At 39.2% G+C, this 19,736-nt stretch overlaps 2 protein-coding genes across 2 annotated transcripts in view; one reads left to right on the top strand and one right to left on the bottom strand.

Moving 5' to 3' along the window:
* Positions 1-19,736, top strand: part of LOC306856321 (uncharacterized protein) — a 1,000,538-nt gene that overhangs the window by 884,056 nt on the left and 96,746 nt on the right. The gene's annotated exons all lie outside the window — the stretch shown is intronic.
* Positions 1,434-9,999, bottom strand: LOC306849865 (uncharacterized protein). Its single transcript, XM_079385235.1, has 3 exons — positions 9,935-9,999; positions 8,256-8,371; positions 1,434-2,658 (listed from the first exon to the last, which is right to left on the bottom strand). The coding sequence occupies exons 2-3, from the start codon at positions 8,338-8,340 to the stop codon at positions 1,568-1,570; spliced, it is 1,176 nt and encodes a 391-aa protein (XP_079241361.1). The 5' UTR covers positions 8,341-8,371; positions 9,935-9,999; the 3' UTR covers positions 1,434-1,567.

Consider the following 19,736-nt stretch of genomic DNA (forward strand, 5'->3'; position numbering starts at 1 on the left):
AGGACTTCATAATCCTCTGCCTAGTCTCATCAGCACTCATTGTTTGCACCTGTGTCTCATTAGCCCTTTCTGCTCACTCTTTAGAAGCCTGGTTCTTTTATTTGTCTGTACTGTATTTCTAAGCTTCATTTCCTGGTTCTCTGTTGTCTTTGCATCCGGTTTTGTTTCCCTGCCTGTCTTTTGGATGACCCTTTGCCTGTGTTTTCGCCCGATTGTTATGTTATTGTTATAATATTAAAATAATAAACGTGTTAGAGCATTTTATAAGCTACATGGCATGTTATAGTCAGATATGACAGCGCTAATGCAACAAGCGTCACTGCGAATGAGTAGCTGAGTATCTCTTCAGCAAGCCGAGGCGCAAACTGCCGCGAATGAAACTGAAAGTAAGTCGCAGACGCTTAACACACAATAATCTTCATTAGAAGTAGTGAGACTAACCTATCTTTCCAGTGCTGATGCCGCACTCTCTCCTGTTGCGGTCTCTGATATTGAAATTAGCTGATAATGAAAAAAATGCAGCACATATCTATTGCTTTCATTGATGTGAACGCCGTTAAATTTGCATATAGCGCGGGAATTGAAGAACGATATCCGTTTTGCGAAGACACATTTATGTGGCCAAGTGTAAATGGAAACAATTTAACAAATCAAATAGATAACCGATCAGAGAAAATGCATGAAGTGTAAACAGGCCCTACGTGTCCGTAATATTGCCAAAGGTATTCTGGTTGTGGTTTGGTAAGTGAATGATGCATTGGTAAAACTTTTAACTTTGGAGACGGCTTATGGTAGAGAAATGAACATTCAATTCACAGGCAACTTGATGAGGAGAAGTGCTCACTAACACAGATTTAGACAAATTTGTGAACAATATTTGAGAGAAATAGGCCTTTTGTGTACATAGAAAAAAGTCTTAGATCTTTGAGTTCAGCTCATGAAAAATGGGGGCAAAAACAAAAGTGTTGTTTATAATTTTGTTCAGTGTAGTAAGGTTTTTAAGGTCTAAACAGTTTGGTTTTAAATTATTGTTCGATCACTGTCGATACCAAGCCTACAGCCGCTCCGGCCCTCTCCTGATTGAATGCCAAAATGGGGGAGTTTAGATTGCGTGACCTCTGGAGCTCTATTGTATAACTATATTGTCTACACAAGCCATTTGTGGTTGGACCCAATGATTGCCACTTGCGGCTATATTTTCTGAATCTATTTCATAACAATAAAAAGCAAGTCACCTATCATTCTGTTTAAGCTTTTCATGATCTGTTCCTGTACTACTAAGAGCGGTTCCAAGTGTCAGTGGAGGGAGTTAAAGCATTTTAGAAAAAGGCTGCAACATAACAAAATAAGATCCAGACTGAAATATTGACAGGTCCAGATTGAAAACGTGAATTTTGTCATTAAAGATGAATCAAACAGAGTAGTGCAATCTTCATTAATTCATTCAGTTTGTTCTTTTATTTCCAAATGTATTTTATAGTGAGGCATTTCACAGCAAGATGGAACTGTGTAATCTAATATTTTGACTCTGAGGAATTATACTGAATCAAAATTGTAACAAACACCTCTACACAATCAAAATTAATTTTGCACAGATGCATATTTTCTGGTGCCATTTTAAACTACCAAGCCATCTAAAACTCTTTCCACACAAAGAACAAAAATAAGGTCTTGCGTATGCATGTCTTCTCAGGTGTATCCGTAAGTGTGTTGGCAAAAGAAAGTTTTTATTACACAGAGCACAGTTGAAAGGTCTTCCTCCAGAATGAGCGTGCAGGTGATTTTTCAGATTTCTAACCTTCCTGTAACACTCAGCATCCTTGACTTTCTGTCCAGAGTGAGTTAGCAGATGGCGTTTCAGGTCTCTCTGATATGTGAAACTCTTCTCACACTGGGCACACGTGTAAGGCTTCTCTCCAGTGTGAATCCGTATGTGAGTCTGAAGGTTTCCTTTGGTTGTGAAGCTCTTTCCACACTGAGGGCAGGTGAAGGGCTTCTCTCCAGTGTGAATTCTCCTGTGAATTTCAAGGTTTGCTTTGTTTGAGCAAGTCTTTCCACAGTGATCGCACATGAACGGCTTCTCTCCAGCGTGAGTGATTACATGATTCTTAAGGTGATTTTTGTCATTGAAACTCATTCCACACTGACGACACTTAAAGCGCTTCTCTCTTGTGTGAATCCTCATGTGATACTTAAGCGATTCTTTGCGTGTGAACTTATTTCCACACTGATCGCATGTAAACGGCTTGACTCCGGCGTGACGTCTCATGTGGGCTTTAAGACCTTCTTTCCGTGAGAAGCTCTTCTCACATAGTTTGCAGATGTAACAGCTTTCTCCAGGGTGTGTTCTCATGTGGGCATGAAGGCTTCCTGTACGTGAGAAACTCTTTCCGCACTGAGGGCAAGTGTAAGGCCTCTCTCCAGTGTGAACTCTCATGTGGACTTTAAGGTTTCCTTTTTCAGCGAAACTCCATCCACACTGTTGGCAAGTGAACTTACTTCTAGTCTCAGTGTTCTGAACTGTTTTTCGTGAGGTCTTTTCAGTCTGCGAGCAACTATTAGATTTTTCTTCAGATTTGAAAGCATGATGTTTCTCATACTGATATTTCTCTTCCATTTCATCCAGTTCTCGACTCTCCTCTTTCAGTGGCATCGGGTCTAAAGGGAAAAAATACAAGTTAAGGCCAGTTTCATGGCACAAAACAACAATCCTTGTTAAGATACTCAAAGTGGTGCTTCATGTAATCCCAGAACCTCTCCTCAATATTGTGTACTCCTCAGTTTTAAATCCCCAAAACATTTAAGCTGGCATTTATTAAACCATTAAAGGGTTCACTGAAAAATGAAAATTAGCCCATGTTTTACTCGCCCTCAAAGCATCCTAGGTGTATATGTCTTTCTTCTTTCAGACAAATCCAGTCGGAGTTATATTAAAAATTGTCCTGGCTCTTCCAAGCATTAGAATGGGAGTTGGTGGGTGTTTTTCCCCCCAACAGTCCACAAGGCCTCCTGTAGCAAATCCATGCATTTCTTTAAGAAACATATCCATATTTAAAACTATATAACAACCTTTCTCTAACTTCTGCTAACTGACATAGACGGAAGCCGTTCCGACGGTTACACACAACATTTTATATAATTTTAAATATGGATATTTGGTACCACTTTAGTTTGGTCACTTTTGAACATTCTGTTGACAATAATTAATACGAGTTAGTAGACATGTGGGTGCAACATTAGAGTAATAACTGTTTTTTGAGATAGTCTCCCAACAGGCACCCTACTGACTATCAGTAACTTTGCAAGTATATGTCAACTTATTCTAACCCTAACAGTCTACTAATACTCTACCAACACTTTATTGAGAGCTAGTAGATATGTAGGTGCAATGTTACTTATAGTCAACTATAATGTGTTAAAGGGACCATCAAAATAAAGTGTAACCGGATTTATTTATTTTACATAAACACATTGATTCGCAACAGGAGGCCTTAATTCACTCCTGGAGCCGTGTGAGCCACATTTTATTATGGATGCTCACGCTTTATTTAACTACATTTGGACTTTTGAACAAAAAAATCATCAGTCCTCATTCTGCTGGATCTTTCTGCTGCTTTTGACACTGTCAATCATCAGATCCTCCTGTCTACCCTCTCATCACTGGGATTCCACTTCGCTTGTATGTATCCTATCTCACCGGTATGTCTTTCAGGGTGGTCTGGGGAGGGGAGGTATCCAAACCACATCAACTGGTCACTGGAGTTCCTCAGGGATCGGTTCTTGGACCCCTCCTCTTCTCCACATACACTACATCACTGGGTCCCATCATACATGCACATGGCTTCTCCTATCACTGCTATGCCGATGACACACAGCTCTATCTCTCTTTTCAACCAGATGACCCAACGGTAGCTGCACGGATCTGAGGCTGCCTGGCGGACATCTCGGCATGGATGAAAGAACATCACCTACAGCTCAACCTGGCAAAGACAGAGCTTCTCGCATCCAGTTCAAGACACTGATGCTTGCATACAGAACTACCACAGGCTCAGCACCCTCCTACTTCCACTCACTATTACGAATCTACATCCCCTCCAGAAGTCTGAGATCTGCTAGTGAGCGATGCCTTGTGGTACCATCACAGAGAGGCTCAAAATCACTCTCCAGAACATTCTCGTTCACCATTCCTGGCTGGTGGAATAATCTTCCCACCCCTATCCGGAACGCCGGATCCCTGGCAATCTTCAAGCAACAACTGAAAACTCATCTCTTTCGCCACTACTTGACTTCATCCTAAACTAAAAACCTTAATCTTTCCCTCTCTTTCTCTCCTTCCCTTGCTAGCTTTTACTTATTTGAACAATGACTGAGACTTGGTGTTACGAGCACTTCCTCTGTCTGATTGCCTCTTCTAGATGAATCACTTCTTGTATTCCCCAATTGTAAGTCGATTTGGATAAAAGCGTCTGCCAAATGACTAAATGTAAAAAACACCCATTTACTCATATTGTAACGCTTGTAAGAGCAAAGACCATTTTTAATATAACTCTAAATGGATTCGTTTGAAAGAAGAAAATCATATACACCTATGTAGGGATGCAACGATTATAGATTTTGTTGGTACGATTATAGTCTGAGGAATAATCACGGTTTTACGGTTATCACGATTATTTTGCATTCATTAATTTCACAACACTATTAGTTTATAAAATCACACGAAAACTCCTTATATTTTAAAGTGTTATTTATTGCTGCTCAGCAACCAAATAATACACCACAAAATAATAATACAAACAAACAAAAGTCCATTTCTCTCTTTGGAATTAAAGAAAAGTGAAAAAAGATTTTTGACTTAAACATAAGTAATACTTTAACACTGAAAATAAATAACAATCAAAATAAAAATAGCCTTTGTCTATTTGGAATTAAATATAAGCTACATATTAGCTAAGAATTTCCATTTAAAGAAAACAAATGTAGTCAAAGGCTGCTGGACCTCTGCCTGAAAGGCTCTTTTGATCAACTATATTACAAAATTGGTTTGTATTTCTTTTTTTCTTTTTGGACCAGAGTAGAAACACCAAAGTGAAAACTAAAAAACTCTAGCTGGCTTTTGACTTCAACGGTATAGCTGCCTTTTGAAAAATGAGTAATACAGTACAGTGAAAATAAATCAAAAGAAACAAGGTCCACATCTCTGGAATTGAATATTAGCTAGCTATACATATCCTTTTGGAACAAAACAAGGAGTCAAAAGCTGCAGGACCCATGTACATCAGGGCCTTTTTTTTTTTTTTACAAATTTCACACTTATTTCCAGTCCTTTCAGTTCATATTATAGTGCAGAAATGTAAGCATGTTCACATTCTCGGTGCTCAGTCTTGACCGATGAGGAGACAGGATATGGCCACTTGCACTAAACACCCTTTCAGAGGGCACACTTGTTGCAGGGATACAGAGGTACTTTCTGGCCACTTTTGAAAGCACTGGCATTTCTTCCACATGTGCCTTCCACCAAGCTAGTGGGTCAGAATCAGCACTGATTGCAGGAAGGGACAAGTATAGTTTTACCTCTGAGTCAATTTTTTCTTGGATTGATGGCATTGCATGTCCTGAAGCTTGTGACCTGTTCTTCTTTGCACTGGTGATTTGCTGTAACAGTCCAGACAGGCTCTTTTTGGTGGTGATGGATGAGGTGCTCTCACTGCTCTGTGTGGTTGATGCTAGAGGATCTTCTGTGTCTGGATGTGATGCAAGTGCCATTGCTTCATCGCTGCATGCCTTGATTGTGTCATCCAAATTCTCAGCAAAGCTTCCTTTGAACCTGGGATCCACAAAACTGGATATGTTCAGAACATTCTTCATTTCCTCTGTATATCGCAGCTGCATTAACAGGTCTTCTCTTATTACAGATTTCATTTGTTTAGTGAGAGCACAGTCTTCCTCTTGATCTCGAAGAATCTCATTGTTAATGTGCTCCAAGACTGGCTTCAGGGAGGAAAGTGTGACTTGTTTCTCTGAGGCCAGGACATCAGTGAAATCATGGAGAGGACAAAGAAGTTGGCTGAGTTTCTCCAGGACAGTGATGTCAGTGTCTTTAGGCATAAGATGCCAGGTGCTTCTGTCTCCTGCTAGCACCCCACAGATGGCCTGCTGCTGCTCCAAGAACCTGGAAATCATTTCATAAGTGGATCCCCATCTGGTGACCACATCATGTATCAGTGAATGCTCAGGGATGTTCAAATCTGCCTGCTTCTTTTGAAGTTCACGTTTCCGTTTCCAGCTTCGAGAAAAGCCTTGAACCAAATGTCGGCATGCTCTGGTAGCGGATTCAACCCTTGGCATCTTGAGGACTTTGGAAATGGCCAAATTTAAATTATGACCAAAACAAGGAAACCAAACACAGGGAAATGATACAAATGCTTTCTTCATGTTACTGGCATTGTCTGTTGTAATTCCAGACAGATTCTCTTTCTTTATCTTCCAGTCCAGGAGCATGTTTTCTATCATTTCAGTGATATGCTCTGCTGTGTGGTCTTCTGGAAAATAAAGAGTCTCAAGACAGTGAGTCTTAAGCTTCCAATCAGTAGAGAGGTAGTGCACTGTAAAGCTCATAAAAGGTTCTCCTCCACCACCATGGCTGGTCCACAGGTCTGTGGTTACGCCGAACCACACACCCTCTGCCAGCTGTTCCTCCACACTTGCTCGTACTTCCTTGTACATGGCTGGGATTTTGTTTGTGGAGAAGTAGCTTCTTGTTGGAACTTTGTATTGTGGCACTGCCTTTTTCATCAGATGAAGAAATCCAGGTTTCTCTACAATCTGAAATGGCATCATATCTTTGGAGATGAAATAGGCCACTGCTTTATTCAAATCCTGGGCTTGTTTTGAAGAGGGAGCATAAGTCACACACTTTGCAAAGGATTCTGCAACAGTTGGTTGTTGAACTGCAGCTACACCACTAGTCTTGAGCTAAAAGTGAATAAGAAAAATTTAAAATAAATAATCCATACCAAGATGAACTTTGACTGGACTTGCAGTAATGATTTAAGTTGATTTTCAGTATTTAATTATATTAACAATTATATTTCTAGACTTTTTTATATTATTATTCATATAAAAGACTAATATTAACTTAACTGAACTGCTATTGTCATCAGCTTTCATCCATACATAATCATTTGAATAATTCTTCTAATTTTACACGTGTCTTTACACGTGACACATTGTTTGTTTACACTGCACGGAAAGCCCACAACTCTCACCGATACGGCATTAATTTGTGTCACATTTATATTTAATTCCCTACCAACATATTTCATTAAGTAATTTGCCACAGAATTTAACTTTAATACATTTGCCACGGAATGTATTACCTTTACTTGAGCGTGCAAAGCTGGGTGGTGATCCCGCAGGTGCTGCATCAAATTTGATGTATTCGATCCTTTAGCAGCAACCTTTTTACAGCACGTTTTGCAAATAGGTGATCCGTCATCTTCAATGACGCCCTGGTCATTCTTTGTGTACCCAAAATAATCCCAAACTGCCGACTTCAGGCGCTTCTTTGGAGGAAACAGAGTTTCGCTGCTAGGTGCCTCTGCCATTGTTAATCCAGCGTGCGTGCGTAATGGCCTATGAGCTCCGTGTCTCTTATAAACTCGGAACTTTAAACTGGCGCATTGCTGGCATTAATTTGTTTTCATTTTGCACAAGATGCAACATTTCCGTTCCGTGAAACACAAACGCGGTGTTATGGAGCCTTTACGATTAATTAACCGTGACGAATTAAAGCGCGGTTAATAGTGAAATCGGTTAATCGTTGCATCCCTACACCTATGATACCTTGAGGGTGAGTAGAACAAACCCTTTAACCATTTAATGCCCTCTCTATTTGTCACATTTAAGCTCTTGGAGTCTCTACTAATGACCTTATGAGTTGAATCAGGAGACATACAATACACGTTTCTGAAATGAACTAAACTGACATACATGTTAGTTGTAACCCCCCCCATTCCACACATCTCCATCTAGAACTAAAGGTAAACTATTTTATCATGTTAATAGCAACCGCGTTACGCAAGATATGCTACAAAAGCTTTTAATCATCTGATCTCTTGCTTTTGGAAAACAAGTTGTATGCTTTTTTTTTTTACTTGTTTTTTTGTTGTTCTTACAAAATGAAGTACTTATGTGCAAAAGAAATGTGAGCAGGAGCACCTGGATGAGTTAAAGAGTAAAAGAGAATGCAAACCAACCTGTTTGTTCCTCAGTATCTTCTTGTTTGACACTGAAAGTGTCTTCAATCTTCACATCTTCACTCTCCTCTTTAATAACCGCCATCTTTGTAAAGGATCTCAGCAGGAGTTCTTCTCTGCTTAAACGCATGATTAAGATGAGATTAATTAACAGAAAGGTAAATTAACCCAAACTACATCTCTGGGTGCGTCACAATCAGCTCCTGAGTTCAGTAGTCAGCGCACTGGTAATGTCAAGAGTCATAGTTAATGCCATTAAAGGGATAGTTCACCCAAAAATGAAAATTGTGTCATTAATTACTCACCCTCATGTCGTTCCAAACCCATAAGACCTTCATGCATCTTCAGAACACAAATTAAGATATTTTTGATGAAATCCGAGAGCTCTCTGTCCCTTCATAGACAGCAAGGATCCTAACACGATCAAGATCCAGAAATGTAGCAAGGAGATCGGTAAATAATCCGTGACATCAAGGGTTCAACTGTAACTTTACGAAGCTACAAGAACACTTTAAGTGCGCAAAGAAAACAAAAATAACAATATATTCAACCATTCTTCTCCCCGAGTTACCGTCGTACCCATTTCGGAGAGTACCCCAGAACATATTCAGCAAGCACACGCTTTATCCTGAACAGACGCTGATTACCTTCTGGGGGAAGATGTCACATGGATTACTTTACCGATGTTCTTGCTAGGTTTCTGTGCGTTGATCGTGGTAATATCATTGCTGTCTATGGGAGGGTCAGAGAGCTCTTGGAGTTCATTACAAACACCTTAATGTGTTTTCCGAAGACAAACGAAAGTCTTACGGGTTTGGAATGACATGAGGGTGAGTAACTAAAGTCCGCGTGAACCAGAAGTTTAGTGACGTATTAGTGGTTTATTTGAGTGCTCCTCCTCTCTGTCTCTCACTCTAACAGATTTCCATTAAAGATTACCAAGACACACTATTTATTAATTGTTAACATCAAGACTAGCAATGAGCGATTTAGTAAAGTAAATAAAGTCCTTTTTGATTTCATGCCGACTTCAATGACAGAATTTTCACTTTTGGGTGAACTATCCCTTTAAATAGGCAGAAACTTAGCACTATAATAAAGAATACAAATGATATGGAAGGTTCATGTTTAGTTAATAATGATTTGTAGATTACATAGATACCACTTTCATTAAAACACTTGTAGTTGGTTTGTAAAAGCTGCTCATCTCTATAAACTCGCTTTAACACAGTTAATATCACTCCCATCAGATCAAGAAAGGCAGAATGTGAGAGTCTCCTATATTTATATATGCTCATGTGTTTTATGTTTGATCTAGAAAGACACAGAGCATTTCCTCTCCTCTCCTGAATTCCTCCACATCCGTTTTTCAATATTCACACATAATAAACACTACATTATGGTAATGGTTTGAGTCTGTCGCTGTCGTTTTGTGCAGCATGTGTCTTCGGTGATTCAAACAGAGAGTCGTTTGATTCAGTTGAATCGACTGAATTCGTGTTTATAATGAACTGATTCAGCTTTTCTGTGAACTTACTCACGTGCGCCATATGCGTTCACAAAACAACGTGCATTAAGGTTAGATAAAGCAAAGATCAATTAACTTTACAGCTCTTGTGAAACTATACAATGCACTAAATTATTTACATCGATTTAAACAGTTTTAATGAACGCCGAACCTTTCTTCAGCCGAATCACAGACGCAGAAGCGCGGCGCTGCCTTATGACATCACATCAACACACCAAAATAAAAGTCCCAAAAGCTTGAGATCTTCCCAGTCTTTCGAGACGGTCCTCACTGCAGAACACAAGATCCAGGGCGTGTGGTTGGATCTAGATCCACCTTATATATCCGTAAACCCACCCATCCCCACCCCCGGATGTGGATCCACCCCCTGGATCTTTGTTCTGCAGTGAGGGGCTACGGAGTCTCTCGGAGAGACTAGTGTAGCTTCAAACAGGACATGCAACACAACATCTGCCCTTTCATATTGCTTGTGGGGACTAAAGAGAAACATCTTATCATTTTGAACCCTAAACATACTTATTATATATATATATACAGTGGTGTGAAAACTTTTTCACACAGGGCCATGTGGGTTTGGATTTTGTTTTCCCTTCATAAAAAAAAACCCTTCATTTAAAAACTGCATGTTGTGTTTACTTGTGTTATCTTGATGAGACCAAGCACGGGACTCTTATTTTGTTCTGGCGGTGTGACGTCATAAGGCCGCGCCCCGCATCTGTTGTGATTCCGCAGTAGAAAGGTCTGTGGTCTTCTTTGAATATATCACTGCCATATGCTTATTGTAACATTTATGAATGTTATTTTTTGGTCAGTAAACCATATCCAGCATTCAGCACTAATAGCAGAAAAGCTCTTTATATCGGAATCAGTTGATCAGAAACACGAGTTCAGTTCCTGAAACTCCGAGTCAATTGAATCAATTGCTTTGCAAAACGATTCAGTTTCGAATCATTCGAATCACTGACCAAAACTGAGTAAATAACAACAAATACAAACATACTGTCAGTGGAATCTACTAAATAGATATTTGCATAGCAAATGTAAATGATAAATGCCTAATATTTAGTGTCGGTTACACTTTATTTTGACATGTAGTTGCAAAAGTTACTTACTGTTAGTAGAAAGCCTAAAGTAATAAAGTGTGTTGTTTTATCAGTTTGTATAGTGATCATTTGAGACCCTCAAGACCCTTAACTCTCACTCCAACTGATTCCCTAACTAGTGTGCTGAACTCGGGAGCTGATTGTGACCCAGCGATTGAGTTTGGATGTCTTTCTGTGAATTAATCTCATATTAATCATGTAAGGAGAAATCCACAGTGTTACAAAGATGGTGTTTATTAAAGAGGAGAGTGAAGATGTGAAGATTGAAGACGCTTTCAGAGTCAAACATGAAGAGACTGAGGAACAAACAGGTTGGTTTTCGTTCTCATTTGATGCTTATTAAAATGTCTAGCTGTGCAAATATCAATGGTATTGTTGAAGAATGTGTTGTATTATTTGACATGGAAAGTGTTCACACGTCGGATGCCCCGGGCAGGAAAATAAAGTGCCACACAGAAGGCAATGATGTCTGGATTTTAAATAACAACATGACTGACAACTAATAGTTTATCAATAGCATGTTCAAATATCTAATGTAAATGTTCAAATAAAGCTTTGAAAAAGTTTCTTAAAAAGGTAAACCTCACATTTGAGCCTTTAAATAAAGAAAAGGGTTAAGTCAAAATGATAATTGATTAATAAATGATTATATGTATTTTATCTGCTCCAGAAATAATTCTAGATAACTTATCCGAATTGATTAAATGTGTGGAATACAACCGGTCAATATTTACAGCAGGGCATGCAGATTCGGTCCATTTTTGGCCAGACAGAAACTGCTCACAGCCCTTGACAATGTTGCAGCGGTGGGGTTTGGACAAGAAAATGCTTGTACATGCTCCGGGACAACGTGAGAAATATAAGCAAAGCACTTGTTGAGAGCAACCTGGCAAGTTTGCCCTGCATGGCATATACTGTACATTCAGCTAGTAGTGCATGAGGGTCTGCTGTCCCAGCGAAGCATCAAGATTGTTGGATAACAGTCGGGTGTTCTGTCACTTAATGCGGGTGCGGGGTGGGTTGACTTCATTCTTTTAAACTAGACTTAATGAACAATTAAAACATCCACCACAGAACCAGAGGCTGAGCCCACTTTTGCCGCTGACCAAAAACTGGAGGCCGTTCCCACCACGTACCACCTGCCAGTGGAGATGTTCAACACAGGGCTAGAGCCTGTTGCCATGTCTGTCCCGGAGCTAGAGTCAGCCACCATATCTGTACTAGAGGGACTAAAATAATAAATAAAAAGAGTGGAGCTGCTGTGAAATCCCGTTCCCATCCAGATTCCTTCCTCCACCACTGATCACATCCTGCCTCCAAGCTTGGTCCTAATTTCCTTCCTTATTTGTTCTCCGTCTTGTGGCAGTTCATTGTGGATGTTTACCTTTTCTTGAGTTTTTATGTCCTCTCTTGTTTGATCCTGCCCACTGACACTGCTAGGAAGTCTGTTCTCCCTACGCTGTCGAGTCGGTCGTGAACTCTTTAATATTGCGCTGTTTCATCCCACTTTCGGTGTGTTTGGAGTTAAACTCTGCAGGAAAGTGGACCTCGAGGGCCAGAGTTGAGAACCCCTGATCTGGGCAGTGCTTGCAATTTGTTTTGTTCTTATATTATTACTGATTGTCCTCTTGTCTTTAAAAATGGTAGACTTTTGTCAGTTATGTTACTAGTGGTGTGATATCGAAGTGTTATTTAAATAATGAAGCACTTTTGTTTTTTGCTAATCCCGAAAAATGACCCGATCTGTGACCCGTGACCCGATCTGGAATATGATCTGAACCTCTCTTGACTTGTTATTTGAAGAAAAAAATACAATCACTCAAGTTTTTGATCATGCTGATTGGTCTGCAGTGAAGTTATATAGATATATATATAGACTATTGATAGCTGCTGATATAAACAGAACACATGCTAGTTTGCAGTCGGCTGTAGTCTGTGTGGTGCGTTCACTAGGTTTTGTTTTGTGTCATCAAAGTGGTGTTAACTTGTATATGTCTTTTTTCACTTTAGACCTAATGGCGCTGAAAGAGGAGAGTCAAGAACTGAACCATATGGAAAAAGAGAAAGATCAGCATGAGAAACATTATCATTTCATAACTGGAGAAAAATCCACAAAGACTGAAAAGACTTCCTCACAAAACAGAGCTCAGAAGACCAAATCTAACAGTCATTTCACCTGCCATCAGTGTGGAAAGAGTTTCGGTCAAAAACGAAACCTTGAGGTCCACATGAGAGTTCACACTGGAGAGAAGCCTTTCACCTGTGAGCAGTGTGGAAAGTGTTTCACTCAACATCAAAGCCTTAAAGTCCACATGAGAATTCACACTGGAGAAGTCTCTTTCACCTGTCAACAGTGTGGAAAGTGTTTCACTCAAAAACAAAACCTTAAAGTCCACATGAGAATTCACACCGGAGAGAGCTCTTTCGCCTGCCAAGAGTGTGGAAAGAGTTTCAGTCAAAAAGGAAACCTTGAAGTCCACATGAGAATTCACACTGGAGAGAAGCCTTATACTTGCTCTCAGTGTGGACAGAGGTTTACACATCATAACACCCTTGGTTCCCACATGAGAATTCACACTGGAGAGAAGCCGTTCATATGTGATCAATGTGGAAAGAGCTTCACAACAGAACTAAACATAAGGTATCACATGAACATTCATACTGGAGAGAAACCATTCACTAAAGACAAACCATTCACATGTGGTCAGTGTGGAAAGGGTTTCACACGCAAGGTAACCCTCAATTCCCACTTGAGGATTCACTCAGGAGAGAACTGCTTTATATGTCATCAATGTGCAAAGAGCTTCAGTCATAAAAGTAGCCTTAATACTCACATGAAACTTCACACCGGAGAGAAGCCTTTCACCTGCAAACTGTGTGGAAAGAGCTTCACACAGAAAGGAAATCTTAAGGCTCACATGAAAACTTGCACAGGAGAGAATCCATTCACATGAGTGAAAAAAGTTTCACCTACACAAGGCTGGAATGGGCTACAAGACCAACGCCAAGCAGCTTGGTGAGAAGGTGACAACAGTTGGTGCGATTATTCACAAATGGAAGAAACTCAAAATAACTGTCAATCTCCCTCGGACTGGGGCTCCATGCAAGATCTCACCTCGTGGAGTTTCAATGATCACGAGAACGGTGAGGAATCAGCCCAGAACTACACGGGAGGATCTCGTCACTGATCTCAAGGCAGCTGGGACCATAGTCACCAACAAAACAATTGGTAACATACTACGCTGTGGAGGACTGAAATCCTGCAGCACCCGAGAACTGGGTGAAAGACCAAAATTGAGCTCTTTGGCATTAACTCAACTCGCTGTGTTTGGAGGAGGAGGAAGGCTGCCTATGACCCCAAAAACACCATCCCCACCGTCAAACGGCCAAGGCAACAAAGGAGTGGCTCAAGAAGAAGTACATTAAGTTCCTGGAGTGGCCTAGCCAGTCTCCAGACCTTAATCCCATAGATAATCTGTGGAGGAAGCCGAAGGTTCGAGTTACCAAACGTCAGCCTTGAAACCTTAATGACTTAGAGAGGATCTGCAAAGAGGAGTGGGACAAAATCCCTCCTGAGATGTGTGCAAGCCTGGTGCCCAACTACCATTAAAATTATAGACTCGATCATACACCGGGCAAATGTACAAAATCAGAAGGGGATCAAATAATTATCCCCCCCACTGTACATGGTTACAAAGTTTTAATTCTAATTTCTAAAGTTCTATCATTATGTAATACTTGATTATCATATTATAATGCTTCAGTGTTTTTGTGGTTAAGCTAGTGTTTCTGCATTTATACTAAATGTAGTTAGACTACTGTTTTTCATACAAATACTACGTAGGTATTGATGGTATGGTATTGAGGTGCTGTTTTAACTCTGGTTATCAGGATGTAAATGTATGCTACTATGGGAGAACAATGGTTAAATTTAATAAAACTCAAACATTCTGAATAATTACATTCCAACATATAAAAATGAGGTTGTTGCCATTTTTACAGATGTTATTGTTTTTGATAATGAACATAAATTTACATCTGCATCCTCAAGCTACTACAACTGTCAATTCAAGCTACTGTCAAATGTGCATTTCTTAGAGACAAAAAAAGTTTATATTATTATTGCATACACACACATATATACAGTGGCATGCGAAAGTTTGGGAACCCCTTGCAGAATCTGTGAAAATGTGGATAATTTTACCAAAATAAGAGAGATCATACAAAGTGCATGTTATTTTTTATTTAGTACTGTCCCGAGTAAGATATTTTCCATAAAAGATGTTTACATATAGTCCACAAGACAAAAAAATAGTTGAAATTATTAAAATAACCACATTCAAAAGTTTGGGAACCCTTGGTTCTTAATACTGTGTGTGGTTACCTGGATGATCTACGACTGTTTTTTTGTTTTGTGATGGTTGTTCATGAGTCCCTTGTTTGTTCTGAACAGTTCAACTGAGCACTGTTCTTCAGAAAAATCCTCCAGGTCCTGCAGAATCTTCAGTTTTCCAGCATCTTTTGCATATTTGAACCCTTTCCAGCAGTGACTGTATGATTTTGAGATCCACCTTTTCACGCTGAGGATGATTGAGGGACTCAAACACAACAATTAAAAAAGGTTCAAACATTCACTGATGCTCCTGAAGGAAACACGATGCATTAAGAGCCGGGGGGTGAAAACTTTTGAACAGGATGAAGATGTCCAAATTTTTCTTATTTTGTTGAAATATCATATTTTTCCATTTAGTATTGCCCTTCTGACGCGACAGAAGATACTTGCATGTTTCCTGGAAGACAAATGAAGTACAATTTACCTTGATCTTCAAATTCAAAAAGTTTTCACCCCCCGGCTCTTAATGCATCGTGTTTCCTTCAGGAGCATCAGTGAATGTTTGAACCTTTTTTAATTGTTGTGTTTGAGTCCCTCAATCATCCTCAGCGTGAAAAGGTGGATCTCAAAATCATACAGTTACTGCTGGAAAGGGTTAAAATATGCAAAAGATGCTGGAAAACTGAAGATTCTGCAGGACCTGGAGGGTTTTTCTGAAGAACAGTGCTCAGTTGAACTGTTCAGAACAAACAAGGGACTCATGAACAACCATCACAAAACAAAAAAACAGTCGTAGATCATCCAGGTAACCACACACAGTATTAAGAACCAAGGGTTCCCAAACTTTTGAATGTGGTTATTTTAATAATTTCAGCTATTTTTTTGTCTTGTGGACTATATGTAAACATCTTTTATGGAAAATATCTTACTCGGGACAGAACTAAATAAAAAATAACACGCATTTTGTATGATCTCTCTTATTTTGGTAAAATTATCCACATTTTCACAGATTCTGCAAGGGGTTCCCAAACTTTCGATCCCCACTGTATATGTATATATATATATATATATATATATAATGTACATACAGTCAGGTCCATAAATATTGGGACATTGACACAATTCTAACATTTTTGGCTCTATACACCACCACAATGGATTTCAAATTGAACAAGATGTGCTTTAACTGCAGACTGTCAGCTTTAATTTGAGGGTATTTACATCCAAATCAGGTGAACGGTGTAGGAATTACAACAGTTTGCATATATATATATATATTCACACAGGCTCACCAAAATTGGACAATAGCAGATTGGAAAAACGTTGCCTGGTCTGATGAGTCTCAATTTCTGCTGCTATATTCAGATGGTAGGGTCAGAATTTGGCATAAAGAACATGAAAGCATGGATCCATCCTGCCTTGTCTCAACGGTTCAGGCTGGAGGTGGTGGTGTAATGGTGTGGGGGATATTTTTTTGGTATTGTTGCTGACCATGTCCATCCCTCTATGACTACAGTGTACCCATCTTCTGATAGCTACTTCCAGCAGGATAATGCACCATGTCACAAAGGTTTCTTAAACATGACAATGAGTTCACTTTACTCAAATGGCCTCCACACTCACCAGATCCCAATCCAGTAGAGCACCTTTGGGATGTGGTGGAACGGGAGATTCGCATCATGGATGTGCAGCCGACAAATCTGCAGCAACTGTGTGATGTTATCATGTCAATATGGACTGAAATCTCAGAGGAATGTTTCCAACACCTAGTTGAATCAATGCCATGAAGAATTAAGGTAGTTCTGAAGGCAAAAGGGGGTCCAACCCGGTAAGGTGTACCTAATAAAGTGGCCAGTGAGTGTGTGTGTGTGTTTATATATATATATATATATATATATATATATATATATATAACGTTTCAAAGTTCTTACAGCTTTCTTATTCAAAGATTCTCTGATACTCTCAGTATATATACATATTTCAGTCAAGAGAACCATACAAATGGGTTTCTTATTGGTAAATTTACATTTATGAATATGAAATTTGGTCAACGGTATAGATAAATGAGGTAAAACTACTGTTCCCATAAGACTGAAAAAGGTCTTAAACACTGAATATTTTCATTCATACATTTTTGAACCATAGTGTAACTGAGTATGTACAGTGCCAAAATAAAATATTTGTAAATAACGTTTTGCAGGATAAAATCTGTGAATAAGCTTCTTTACTCTCATTTCTAAGATCATATTTCTGCAATAACAACCACACTTTTCTCAACTCAACCACTCAAACTCAATGTCTGCACTGAAATAATCAATTCTACGATAGTCACAAAATGTGTGCTTCTCACAATGTTTGGGAGTGTTATTAAGAGAAGGATTACTGTATATTTACTGTAACACATCACTCTGCTTTTATTAAACTGCATCAACAACAGTATCAAAAAATACATCAATTAATAAACACTTAAATGTAGTAATGATAATAATGTCAATCAATTTGTGACATATTGGTGTCAATTGCATATGGCATAAATTATTTTAAAATGTAACCTTTTTATTTTATTTGTGCATTCAATTAAATACAAAGGGCAAAGTAGAAACAAGTGCCCTGAGACTATTGGAGCCCATTTGTTACAGTCTGTCTTAAACAGATGAATCATTGCCTCTTTGCTGTTTATTGACCGCATGAATCCTGAGTTCTGTGGACATGGGTTTATAAGCAAACGGAAAATTAAAGCAATATGGAGTTCTTACAAATCATGTGACTATTTGTGTGTTAGAGAACAAAGAGTAAATTCCCCTTCCTCACTCTCATGCTCTTGTTGTGGCCCACCGAGGTTGTTGCTGGTCTGGATCGCAGTCAGTGCAGTCAGAAAGGCTCAAACAGCAGAGTTTCAGGTGTCAAAGGAAGACTTTATTACAAAGTAACAAAGCCGAGTAAGACAGCCGCCACATTCACCGTCTCACTGGTCTTTGTTTGTTCAGATGCTCCCATTTTATACACTCTAACAATGTATCGACCTTGGTTCTTTCTATTTTTTACTTGCCATATCTTTTTGGCTCGCCACCATTATTTTGCCGCCTCCTCCATCCTTTATCTAATGGTGGAATATTGCTGAATCTGCCCTTTTTAAAATATAGGGCCTCCCCTTGTCTGGAGGCCATTTCATCCTCCTTGATGTCTAGTGGCCTTCCCTTGGTGTCTGTCTGGTGGCCTTCCCTTGGTGTCTGCACCTGGCATCATGTGAACTCACAATGAACTCACAGTCTATGCTACTTTAACACATTATTCAATACTTGGATATTACATTCTCTTTTCAGTAATACTAATAACATATAACATTTCTGTATTTTACTACTGAATTACACAATATGTTCCCCCCTCTGAGACTTTACTAAGTCTCACCATCAAATCCTTCACCAAGAGTGCAATTACATAAGTCCACCCATCCTTCTATTCTTTCTTATGAACCGATAATGGTCCCTCATTACCTCTTAGCAATTGGTTTCTTCATGGAACTGCACTCCCGAGGAGGCCAGACCCAAACATCTCTCCTCACCTTTGACTAGAGAAGAGTAAAAGAATCTGTCTTCCTACCTATACACTCTTTGGGGGTCAATAATTCAATCATCATTGTGTATGTAAGCGTGGGCACAAAATGTTCTAGCCTTGCCTATGGGTATCATGGTTATGTAAAATATATGAATGATTAATTAACACATCTAATTAAACATAAAACACTGGTTTGTCCCACGTAGCCAGATGAACTCTAGGCATTTCCGGTAGCCTAGAGCGCTATCTGGCGATGGTATCCTTTGTTGCCAGAGGAGCTTCCTCCAGCCCTATCTGGGGTTGGAGTAGATGATGGGTTTTTAAACCTCCAGTTGAATCTACTCATGTTGCTAAGCACTGAGGTGCTTGTCGATCCTTTCTTTCCTTCTTTCTTTCTAATGACATTTCCCAGTGTATAAAGCAATCATCCTTATAGTAATAAATGAAATGTTAGTATATAATGAACTAAATATAGAGAAAAATACATAATCTTTCTTTATCATGCCCTTTTTCCGGTTGCAATGTCTCATAACATGGACAATGACCTGCTTAAGACCCTTATCGTCCCCTTTTCTTTCATTAATCACATTATACATTTAAGGTTAGTAAATTAATAATTTCAAAATAAATGATATAAGGAGTGAATGACTTCAGGAAGGGGCATATGCCAAAGGAAAATACATAGTACCCCTAACTTTCTCCCTACACTATCCAAATTCTCTAATATTTCTATAAAAGATTAAAATAAAAAATTATAAAAAATCAAAAGGCACCCCTTCCCTACCACTCCGTTGTTATTCAGGAAGGTTTACACAACATCGTCCAGGTCAAAGTCATCCAATTAGTCCAGTCCAGGTCCACAGTGTGTTCGTGGGTATACCCAATGTCAATTCCAGTAGGTTTTATCGATATGTTAAGCATCTGTTTGGCTGCAGCATTGGCCAGCATGGATCTGATGAAAG

This window comes from Barbus barbus, assembly GCF_936440315.1.
Source record: "Barbus barbus genome assembly, chromosome: 3".
Lineage (NCBI taxonomy): Eukaryota > Metazoa > Chordata > Actinopteri > Cypriniformes > Cyprinidae > Barbus > Barbus barbus.

What these genes read in the sequence shown, in the direction of transcription:
- LOC306849865 (XM_079385235.1), bottom strand. Translation starts at nt 8,340, where the DNA reads ATGGCGGTTATTAAAGAGGAGAGTGAAGATGTGAAGATTGAAGACACT. An exon ending in AGATACTGAGGAACAAACAG is followed by an intron (nt 2,659 to 8,255) that starts GTTGGTTTGCAT and finishes TTTTCCCTTTAG; the next exon opens with ACCCGATGCCACTGAAAGAG.